At 36.8% G+C, this 12041-nt stretch overlaps 1 protein-coding gene across 1 annotated transcript; it reads left to right on the top strand.

The window, feature by feature from the left end:
• The first annotated feature begins 2645 nt into the window (after positions 1 to 2645).
• On the top strand, positions 2646 to 11215 carry rad21l1 (RAD21 cohesin complex component like 1). The gene is made up of 14 exons (XM_083555169.1): positions 2646 to 3034; positions 3374 to 3562; positions 5300 to 5429; positions 5811 to 5910; positions 6022 to 6125; positions 6230 to 6334; positions 6588 to 6692; positions 6910 to 7020; positions 7417 to 7646; positions 8110 to 8206; positions 8345 to 8475; positions 8809 to 8916; positions 9202 to 9279; positions 10465 to 11215. Exons 2-14 carry the CDS (start codon positions 3416 to 3418, stop codon positions 10651 to 10653), a joined length of 1635 nt encoding a protein of 544 aa, XP_083411295.1. The 5' UTR covers positions 2646 to 3034; positions 3374 to 3415; the 3' UTR covers positions 10654 to 11215.
• Positions 11216 to 12041: the final 826 nt, after the last annotated feature.

Raw genomic sequence — 12041 nt, 5'->3', positions numbered from 1 at the left:
ATCAAACCAACAGTGAGTCAAATGCAAAAACTTCTCAGGGACATGGTGCAACCCAGGGAGTCTGATTTAACAATAATACAATTAAAATATTTCAGGTGTTGAATTAAAATATCACTCACTCTGTTGTATTATTTTTATGCATTGATAAATTAAGCTCCCAATAATTCTGCATTCTTCATTATATATAAAATAAAGATATTTATAGTTAAATCATGTAAGTGGTAACTCAGTAGTTGAGGTCGTGAGTTCAAATCTCAGCATCAACAAGCTGCTATTGCAGGGCCCCTGAGCAAGGCCCTTGAACCTCAACTGTTTAGTTGTATAAACAATATAACCGTAAGATGCTCTGTATAAGGGTGTCTGCCAAATGTCTTGTGTAAAACTGGTCTATGATGCAAAAACAGGGCAGACACATTTATCCAGAGCAACTAACATTTATCTCAATCATACAACTGAGCAGCTATGGGTTAAGGGCCTTGCTCAGGGGCCCAGGGTGGGAAGTAATTTGACCACCTGACTTTCATATCCCTTCCCGTGGGCTCACCACCTGCAGGAGGGACCGTAAGGGACGGTGCTGTGAGGATTGGGCAGCAGTCGAAGGCGGGGGCCTGCTTAGACTGCTGCCCCCGCGACCCGAATTACGGATAAGCGGGAGAAAATGAATGAATGAATGAATGACTTTCATATCCAAAGGCCAATGCCTTAACCAATAAACTACCACCTCCTACCACTGTAAAAGTTAAGGCTAATATTGAAGATGTTCATTTAACAGCTGCCAGCTGTCTCAGATTACTGTCCACTGATTCCCCAATATTTTGTCTCGTACCTACATCGTTTCCTCCTGGTTCTCTGGTTTTCTTCTTCTGGCCAAAAGTTGAATATGTAAATATTTGTGTAAATATAATGAATACATTTATACTGATTTTAGAAAAAAACCCATATGATGCATCACAGAGGTCTATTTATGCACACATTCATATACTTAAATCTCTTTCCCTTTCTCTCTTTTCTTCCATAAATTCCATTAGCCCAATCAAAATGTGATATATCATATCTATCTATCTATCTATCTATCTATCTATCTATCTATCTATCTATCTATCTATCTATCTATCTATCTATAAGTTAGACAGAGAGAGAGAGAGAGAGAGAGAGAGAGAGAGCGAGAGCGAGAGAGAGAGAGAGAGAGAGAGACACCTGACTATACATCTATATAAGAAAACAGATAGATGGCATTTGTCAGAAACCCTTACTAAGAGCAACTTAAATTTGATCTTATTCATACAGCTGAGCAGCTATGGGGTTTAGGGCCATGCTCAGAGGCCAAGAAGTGGTAGATTGGTGTGGCTTTTATTTAAACACCTGACCTTTAGAGCCAAAAGACAATGCCTTAACTACTAAGCCACCACCTCCCCACTACAGTAGCTCTATTATGTGAGAGCTAAGTATATAACATTTAAATTGGCCGTTATCCTGATTAATTTTTACTACCTGTTATCTGATTGTTTATCAGAAACCCTACCAGTATATGGGCTGGGTCATGGAGTCTCTGCCTACCTGACTGAGACTGCGTTTACAGTCCAGTTCCTGCAGGTGTCGCTGTTTGTTTACAGTCTTACTTTTCTCAAAAACTGTACATTAAAAATGGCTTAAACAGTATACAATAGACAGTTTCACTCTGAACAAGAATCATTTAAATAAATGAGCAAACCTACAGAATAAAGGAAAATGTTTTATGCGTGTTTAAAAAATGCACCGGTTTATTTTTCTCAAAAACTGTACAGTAGAATGACTTGAGCATTAATACAGCGATAGGGTCACTCTGAGTAAATATCAATTAAATGAATTAGCAGACATATAAAGGAAGGTAAGATTGGTGTGGCTTTTATTTGAACACCTGACCTTCAGAGCCAAAGGCCAATGTCTTAACTACTAAGCCACCACCTCCTCTCTACAGTAGCTATATTATGTGATAGCTAAGTATATAAAATTTGAATTGGCCGTTTAAAATCCTGATTAATTTTTACTACCTGTTATCTGATTGTTTATCAGTAACCCTACCAGCATATGATTGGCTGGTACATGGAGCGTCTGCCTACCTGACCCCCAGTCTGCGTTTACAGTCCATTTCCTGCAGGTGTCGCTGTTTATTTACAGTCTTACTTTTCTCAAAAACAGTACATTAAAAATGGCTTGCAAATTATTTAATAATAGACAGTTTCACTCTTATTCAAATTATATCAAATTATTCTTATTCAATGAGCAAACCTGTTTGAAAACGATTCAAATGCACCGGTTTATTTTTCAATTGTACAGTAGAACGACTTAAGCATTAGAGTCACTCTGAGTAAATATTAATTGAATTAATTAGCAAACATAAGTGATTTTGCCTTTACATTTTACTGTATAGTCTCCTAGACTTTACAGTAAGATGTTTTAAGGGTGTTTGAATAGGGGCCATGATTCTATATATTTACACCACAAACACGAAATTGTATTATCTGATGAAAAATAGCAATACATTCATTGTTGAAATGATGTCTCTTTATTTATTATTTTTTTAATAACGGAAACGCCTAGAAACGTCTTTACATCCATTTTGACCTCTCCCAGCACCCATACCGTAAAAGTGCACGAGACGCGCAAAACAAAAACAAAAACAAAAAACCCGTGCGACTGATTGAATCGCAGTGTTAAAAATCTGTGCATCAGCTACTAAACTTTGATTTAATTTTCGGAATAGCGTCCAATCAAATGTAGGATTATCACATTACCTTATTTAAAAAAGAGAGATGAAAAAATGAAAGAAAATCAGACAAAATGACGGTTTTTAATCCGATAATTTTTTCACCTTTGCGGTTTAATAATAGTTTAAATTCAGGTCCAGGGCTCGTGACCATGAAAAAAAAAATGGCGGGATGCGCGAGCGGTTTCCACTTCATTTTACTTCAGCGTCAGTTGAGTTCCCCTTCACTCCACCTGTCAATAAACAACTTTTACTTTTAAGAAACGTTAAGAAACACAAACTTTAAAGGTAAGACGATGAAAACTGATGAACTCGGTCACCCAGAGTGACACATATATTATTTCATAATCCATTGTGTCACTTTTAATTAGTATAAAATCAGCATTAGCTGATAACTAACCAATTAGCATTAAATTAGCACAATAATCCAGCTAGCGTAGGATGTTTTGCTTTGTCTTCGTTTAAAGTAAAAATTTAAAAAAATGATAATTATTTAAAGATATCCAGAAAGTAATTCTACATTCAAATATTTGTAAATTATTGAATTCTCAAGTTAACTAACAAGCCGAACAGTCAACACCTCATTTGTTAAATATTTATGTCGCCCATGTGTCTTCTTGTCTACAGGTGTTTTATTGGCTCTGGATTTGGACCTGAGATCCACTGAACATGGTCTTCTTCACACAGCTATTCACTTCAAAACGTGGACCCCTGGCCAGAATCTGGCTTGCAGCCCACTGGGAAAAGAAGATAACCAAATCCCATGTGTTTGAATGCAATCTAGAGGCGACAATAGAGGATATTATTTCTCCTCAGGTGCCCTTTATATTCCTTAACATTTATGCATTTTAAAGTGAGACCTGCAATGTTGAGTTTTATTCCGTAGTCACACATTTTTGAGACATTGATTTTGCTTTATACAAAGTTAAAGAATATTAACCAGCAAACAAATCACATGAATCAGCAATATATAGCCGGGATGCTTAGGAGTCTCTCAGGTGACACTTTTCTTTTCTTTTTTTTTTTTTTTTTTAATCAAATCAAATAAAATTTTATATAATGCATGAGATTTGATTTGCATTTTCTGACAAATATGTTTGCGTTTCTGTACGAATACGTATCATTAGTTTACGAGGAGACGCTAAAATATGAACTGGTGACATTTTTATGAAGTCTGATCTGGAAGAACTGGAATGGAGTAAGAAAATATATAATTAGAAAGAGTTAGAACTTGGGTTAGTAACAAGGTGCTGGAAGAACATTGACTGGGCCATGTGGCTTATTTCCTATCTGTGATTAATGTGGTTGTTGACCTTTTGGACTATATTTCCGTCAAATAAATTATTGGCTTTCTCAGCACAGTTATCTAAATGAGTGCTACAGAGTTCCGAACATCTTCGTAATTTTTGCTGTGGTCATCCGCAAATCTTTGTAGTGTGTATGTGGCACAACAAGGACTGCAAGTAGTCCCAAAGGGAAGAACTCGCTATTCGAAGGCACTCGGCTTTATATTCCATTCGATAAATCTCAAGCATAACAATGGACGATCATGTGGCGGAAGCTGAATCTGGTGAAACATTGCTTTAATGTCTCCACTGATAAACCGTGTGCTCACAAAACCCAGGATAGGACCAGGAAAAAGGCAATCATTTAGAACTTGTCCTCTGTATTTATTTGAGATATTGAAAACAAGCTTTGCTTTGTTATTGTGAAAGACTAAGTGATGAGGGATGCACCAAGATTCAGTAGGAGAATCTGCAACCTCAGATGTCAATCTTTTCACATAACCTGCAATTTCCAGCTTTTATACCTATTGACAACAGGTCCGGGCAACCTCGTGGTCACCTGCAATCCGTAGCTCTGCATTTTGAAGCAGTGGAAGACATGCAGATTTAGTGTATTGTAGACAAGGACTGTCCTTGCTTTGAAAAATAGGTCTCGCATATCTCTTTATGCCATCTACATTTACTCTTACAGTGTGCCTCTTAAGTAATTCAAGTGCATACTGGTCAAGCTTTAATTATGTATTTATTTTCTCAGAAATATGTCAATGTATCAATTTGCCACAATTTCTCCACATGCTTTTGAAGATCAGAGTGGGGAGGACCCTCTATTATAAAGAAAAACATAATATAAAAAAACAAATATAATTAGAAAGAGGTAGACTTGTTAGTAACAGTGTGCTGAAAGAACAATGACTGGGGCATGTGGCTGATTACTTATCGTGATTAATGCAGTTGGTTGACTTGTTGGAAGTCCATAAACCTGGTTGAAACAAAGGAATCATGTTGGTTAGTATGTCTTGTTCAGTTTCACATCAGAAGGATAGGACTGGAAATGTACATTCCAAAGCCTTTATAAACATCTTTGTGTTAAATATTTGTTTGGAAGGTGACCCCAAACCGCTCAAACATATTATAGTCAAACTGATTAAATACTGCACAAGTAAAAGGACACCTAGCCTGAACTGCAGAACTGCAATGTTGTATTTGTAATGTAAATGCCCTTGCTGACAATGTACTCTATTTGTGTGTGTTTGTGTTTTAATGCCAGATAAAGATTGGGCTGCGAACTTCAGGTCACCTTCTCCTGGGTGTGGTGCGAATCTACTCCAGGAAAGCCAAGTATCTCCTTGCAGACTGCAATGATGCTGTGGTTAAAATTAAAGTGGCTTTCCGACCAGGTGATCATAGATCACACATTGTTGAACATTGAATGAGCAAAGTGATGGATCACTTAATTGGTGATTACTTTGGTTAGTGGGAATAAATGATTTAAATGGAATATATTTCTCCAAGATCACTTTTTCACCAGTAGACCAAAAAAAAAGGGAAAACTAATCATTTTGGTTAGTATTGTCTAATTCAGTCATGTCATGTCATACAATAGTGTAGGACTGGAAATGTAAATGCCCCCAAAGCCTTTTATCCATGTGACTTGAATTATATTTTTGGAAGGTGACCCCCAAACCACTTAAACATTATTTCTTGTATGTATGAAATAGGGTTCAAACACGACTAAGCATGAACTTTAACATTTTAAAGTATTTTCTTTGTCATAACAGGGCAGTTGGATCTGCCTAACGAAGGGATGGAGGCAATGGTTAAAGCCATTACACTGCCTGAGGATTTTACCGACTTCGAGTCGCAGCTGCCTGATCTCAAGTACGTTTTCCATCCACCCCAAAAGTCGAGGCATTTACTGTTCAGAATTTCTATCCACCGTCCAGCTCACTGTTATAATAAATATTTGATGTGGATGTCTCCCTACTTCAGCACTATTGATGTGGTAGATCACTTCTCACTTAATCAAAGCCGCACAGAGGAAATTACTTTGAAGGAAAACTTTGGAAACAGTTTTCTTGCCCTGGACGACTTGGGTAAGTGTCATCAGAGACAAATTTAATAGATTTTGAACATATATCCAAGTTTTATAATTTAATGTCTTTCTTTGTTTTTTCTTTATTTATTTCTTTTTTAACAGGTGATGAAACCCAGTCTCATCAGGGACTGTTTGATACAAGTTTCCATAGTCTTGGTGGAAATGGTGATGGGTTTGGTGATGAGGGCATGGCTTTTGATCTTGTTGGTATTAAACTTCTTTGCACATTTAAAGTTTATATCAAAATTAAAAATAGCAATAACTAATTACTGTAAAGATATAAAGATGCACATAAATATTCTTGGTTTACTTAAACGAATGTGTTTAAGCATGTTGACTATTTTGAGATATGTAGAGAAATTATATATTTAAATGAATAACAGACAAAATGCAATGCATATAAAATAGTTGCTCTGTGCTCCAAACTGTGCAGTGTTTTTAAGACAAAGTTTCTGTGCAGATTTCATAACTAATGCGAATGAGAATGCACTGCTAACCGATTCCTATAGTGAATCACCAGTAGAGGTCCCTGCAACACCCCCACCAACTGCTATTAATCCTACAGGTAATCAGTGGCTTCTGGGATTTTTTTATTTTCTGTTTTGCCTTTAATTTTATTTTTTCCTATGTAGACTCAAGACTGCTTTAGGCATAGCAAAAGTGTCCATAGTCCTGATATGATGATGATCAAATATGATGCGAAGGGATAACAAATGGCTGACATTTAAAAGAATAATGCAGTTTGGCTTATAATGTGATTTTACTTGTGCTTTTACATCCAGAACCTTCTGTGGCTACTGCAAAGGGATTGCCTGAGACTTTCACACTGAATGAGACCACATTGCTGGAAAATGCAGAGGACGGCTTTGCCCTTGAACCTGTGGCTGTTACATGTATGTCGTTAGTCTAAGGTTGTTAGAATTATAAATGTACACAGAGTTATCTGGTTTACGGTACAAGTGGATTGTTCTGTACCATCTTCTATGTGCACCAGTCCTTTAATTCAATCCTGAAAATATTAATAATATAATTTAAAGGTTAAGTTGAATCAATTGGTGTGCCATATCTGCAAAAACGTTTTTGTGAGTTGATGGTTATAATTCAATTGCCTTTGTGGATGCACTGAAATTAAGAACAAAACATGTTTAGCGATGGCATTTTGTTAAAAAAAAAAAAAAAAAGAGAGAGAGAAAAACGCCCCAGAGGAAACATCCTGACTATTTTTTAGTCCAGAGAAAAGACATCTTAATGCTTTGAGCCGCAGTTAGTCACATCTTTATTATTCTCAGCTTTTTCAGCAAGAAGGAAAGGAAGCAGGAAAAGGAAGCTAGTGGTGGATCACTCTAAAGAGCTTTCTAATGAAGCCATCAAAGCCCAGCTGTCTGATTATTCTGACCTTTGGGCCCCACTTGACATAGCTCCACCCACAAGGCAACTTATGGATTGGAAGAAAAACGGAGGCGTGGATTATTTGTTTTCACATTTATGCACTCCAGTCATGAACAGTGACCTGCAGAAGGTAGCACACATACATAAACACACACAGGCTTTATGGATTTCTGGAGATTTCATCAGAATATGTACAGATTTGCATTTGCCCTTACAGATGCTTGAACATGGTGTTATGTTGGTGACAGGTGGTCATTGTAGTGCAGTCCGAGTGCTAATCATTCCCTGCCCACATGTCTGGCCTCCCACATTTTATTCTGTGTTCCTCATAATTACAACATGCAGGAACACGCTCAGTAGCTCAGAGTCTGAACTCACAGTTCCATAGAGAGCAATATATTTCTATACCCTGCTAAATATGTGATGTTTTGCAGTGCAGCTTCTCAGTTCGCCTTGTTGCCATTTTTGAATAATAAACTATTCAAGTAAATATTTAATTTTATTTTTTTAAATCTTGGCTGTTATTAGTCTGTCAAAGTGGTGGATTCTGGGTTAATGCACCCTGGCTAAGCATCCTTCCCTTTCTCATCCAGCTATTCCCTAGAGATGGGCTACTTTGGAAACTGGGGCCGAATTGCATAGCTGAAAATGAAAGTGACCCAATAGAGAGAAAGGAGCAGGCGAGAGAGGGTAATGCTCACACACCATATACAGTACACCCACAACACTCGTGCACACAAGGCCATTTCCGCAGCCACAAAACCAATGAAGTGTACTTATGGACTGCTAATTAAAGGTGAATTCCTTTCTTGCTGTGTGTATGTGTAGCTGAGATTCAGAACACTACTATGGTGGAGGAGATGAGCTTACTGCAAGAGACTGTGGAACAAAGCAGAGAAGCAGAGGCATCCAGCTTCATTGAGCCATCTTTCATACGAACCGATCCTCTAGAATCCAATGTTAGAAGTGTGCACACACTCAAACTGAGCAATCAAAAATGCACTCGAATAGTAATTAATCTAATTTCTACTGCTAAAAAAGCAGAGTTAATGTTATGTTCTATATATTGTTATATATTGTGGGCAATTTGAAGTAGCCTGTCCAGTTTTGGATAGTGCTTTTCTCATGTCCTACATGTGCTGCTTTTTGAAATACAATACTTGTTTGGGGAAAAAAAAAAAAAAAAAAAAACAGCAACTTTTTCCCCCTTATTAAATGTATTAAGTGAATGACATACAATGACCAACTGTCCTCAGTTGTGTTTTTACCTACTTTTTTTCTGTCTTCCACAGGAGAGCAGGCTGGAGGTGTCGCACCCAGAGCCTCTGTCTGAGGAGTCAATGCTGGTCCATCTATCTGGAATGGACAGTAAAACTCCACAGATGCGCACACAGACGCAGGTAGTGCAAAATTTCCTTTCACACAATAACATGCACTTTTTGATACTGATGTGAAGCAGTAAACTTTAAGTTTATTGCAATCAATTCATCAATCTAAGTTTATTAATTTTGTCCTGGAGAGGACACTCTTGTCTCCTTTTCCCTCCCTCTCTCACATGCCTACTCTTTTTTTTTTTTTTTTTTTTTTTCTTTCTTCTTCTTCTTCTTCTTCAAATCACCATGTTATGTTTCAATAATCAGTCATACCATTTTTTTTTTAATTATTATTATTTATTTTTATTTCAGCACCCAGCCCTGGACAGCCAGAATGTGGAGGAGAAGAGAATGACTAGTCGAGCACACAATCTCCTTCAGGCCATCAGAGTAAGATCATCCAAACTCTGTCCACAATTGATTGTTCTCTGTTACTGATACAGGCAAGACTGGGTGTACTGGCTGCTGAGGAAAAAAATTTAGGATTAAGAGAAGGAGGAAAATAAACGGTAGCATGGTCATGTACATGTATACATACAGATTATGCTGCTATTTAATTTACAGTTATCAATTGGGGGAACATTTTAAACTTGAAACTAATTAACACAATCTTAATTGGCATGCATGAATTATTTTGTAAATAAATTCTAAGCTTTTTATTGTAAATTTCTATCATCTACATGTTAGACTGTTTTCATGTTTTTTTTAACTGCTTCTTAACAGCAGCAAGATTTTGCTTAATCTACACCATATGGACAAAAGTTTGTGGACACCTGACCTTTTGGGGGGGCATAACATTCCACATTTAGGCCCCATTTCGTTGTTAAAATAACTTCCACCCTCCTGGGAAGATTTTCCACCAAATCTTGGTGTGCTTGTGGAGATTTGTGTGCACTCTGTCACAGTGGTGTTGGTAAAGTAAGGTACTGATGTAGGGTCATGAGGCCTGGGTTTCAGCATTTTAGTTTATACCAAAGGTGTTCAATTGGGGTGAAGTCAGAGCTCTATTGCAGGCCACTTAAAATCTTTCACTCCAACCCATCTTATCTTAATGGAGCTCCCTTTGCAAAGAGGCATTGTCATGCTGGAACAGGTTTACAGTAGGTCTTCTAGTTCAAGTGAAGGGAAAATGTAATGCATCCAAAGACATCCTCTATAATTGTGTGCCTCCAACTTTGCAGCTACAGTTTGAAAAAAGAACTACATGTGAAACGTTGAAAGCGTTTAGGTTCTTTAAGTTTGTCCATCTCTTTCACGTTCTTGTCTGTACACTTTGCTCTGATCAGTTTCCAGCATCAGTGCCATGGTGGAAAATGAGCATTTGATAAAACCTTGCACAACCATTACCTAATGGCAAGAAGAAATTACAGCACCAAGCAATGCATTTGCAATATATGTTTTACTTTAAACTGTTTGCAGCCACTCGTGGTAAAGCTAAAGAGATGCCACATATTTATTATTCCGGAAATAACTTTTGAAACAGTAGTCTTGCTAATAGTTATATGGCACATGCTGTATTTGTATGTGCTTTTGCGTATGGCTCAGCATCTGCATTACTAATATTTGTCACCACAGAAGCAGAACAGCAGCCCTGATGCCACATTCAGCCTTCATGAAATGTGCGAGAGTTGCAGTCGATCAAGTGCAGCAGCCATTTTCTTCTGTCTACTGGTGCTGAAGAAACAGAAGGCCATAGGCTTGCAACAGAGTTCCCCTTACAGTGACATCATCATCACACCTGGTCCCTTATTCCAGACAGTTTAGGACCGAGATTAAAGAAGACCCCATTGTGGCATATTCTCAACCTGATTGTTAAAGTAAATGTGTTTGTTTTAAGAGAAGCACTTACACAGTTTCTCTCACTATTGTGCAATTTATTCTGGGCACTGACTTGCAGAACATAATTAACTAGAATACTGACAAAAAAACCTTAAATGGACAGGTTTTGTTAATTAGTTTTCACTTTCTGTGCATTTAGAGAATTAAATATCCAACTAGCAAGTCAGATACATTTAAGTGTGTGTGCGAGAGTGTGTGCGCATGCAATATAGGTCAGTTTAAAAGTTGGGTTTGTTCTGTGAGGTTGATTCTGACCTAAAGTTTGCATCCTTGTTTTGTTTGTGTAATCAAATGTTCCTGTTTTATGGAAAACAAACTTTTCATATGGTAATTTGATATATTTATGATGTGTATACATGTAATTTTGGTGGTATTGTTAATTTATTTATGGTTATTGGGCCAATACTGAGTACCTTGATTTGATGATTATAAAATGAGGAATAAGTTTCTTAAAACCTGATGTTTAAAAAAAAAAAAAAAAAAAAAAAAAATTCTTGACTTAAAGGTCCACTATTGTATTTAAAAAAAATTTATTAACACATGATCTTTCAGTGATTGAAGTGTATTTCATTACAAAATAAATGTAATCATTGATATGCTGTTCTGTTTTTCCACTTTGGTTAACTAGGTTACAGTGGTGTCGAACCCACGATGCCTTTTGACTAGCAGCTGATTATGGTGCCAGTGAGCTCTTGCTTCATGTACACTGGATGTGGGTGATGCAGTAATGCTTTAGCACTTTTAGTTTATCTCTCTGATTTCTCATCTGTGCATTTAGGTCAAAATGTTCGGCTTTCAAATCTTTCCAATGCTCATTCTCTAAAAAAAAATTAAAAATAAAATTAAAAAAAATGAAAAATGACCTCTTATGGATAATGTTAAGATGTGCTTTTATTAGGAATACTATTATACTTATGCCCCCATATGACCAGATCTACAAATATTACATCATAATGTTTTATTTTTTATATATATATATATATATATATATATATATATATATATATATACACATACACATACAGTATAAAAAAAAAAACAATAGAATACACCCCTAAAATTTCAGCAACTGTTTTATGTTCTCAAGAAAAAAACACTATAAAACTTGGATATATTTTAGAGTAGTCAGCATGCAGCTTGTATAGCAGTACAGATTTACTTTTTTTTTTTTTTTCATTTTTCATTTATTTCATCTTCTCCCGCTTATCCGTAATTCGGGTCGCGGGGGCAGCAGTCTAAGCAGATTCCCCAGACACTTCTCCGTGGTTCAGGGATCGGGCTGTCAAAGCCCCCACCTTCGACTGCTGCACCGG

The sequence above is a fragment of the Silurus aristotelis genome, assembly GCF_946808225.1.
Source record: "Silurus aristotelis genome assembly, chromosome: 11".
Taxonomy (NCBI): Eukaryota; Metazoa; Chordata; class Actinopteri; order Siluriformes; family Siluridae; genus Silurus; species Silurus aristotelis.
Note: the sequence above shows the minus strand (reverse complement) of the source record. Positions and strands in the feature narration are given on the sequence as shown.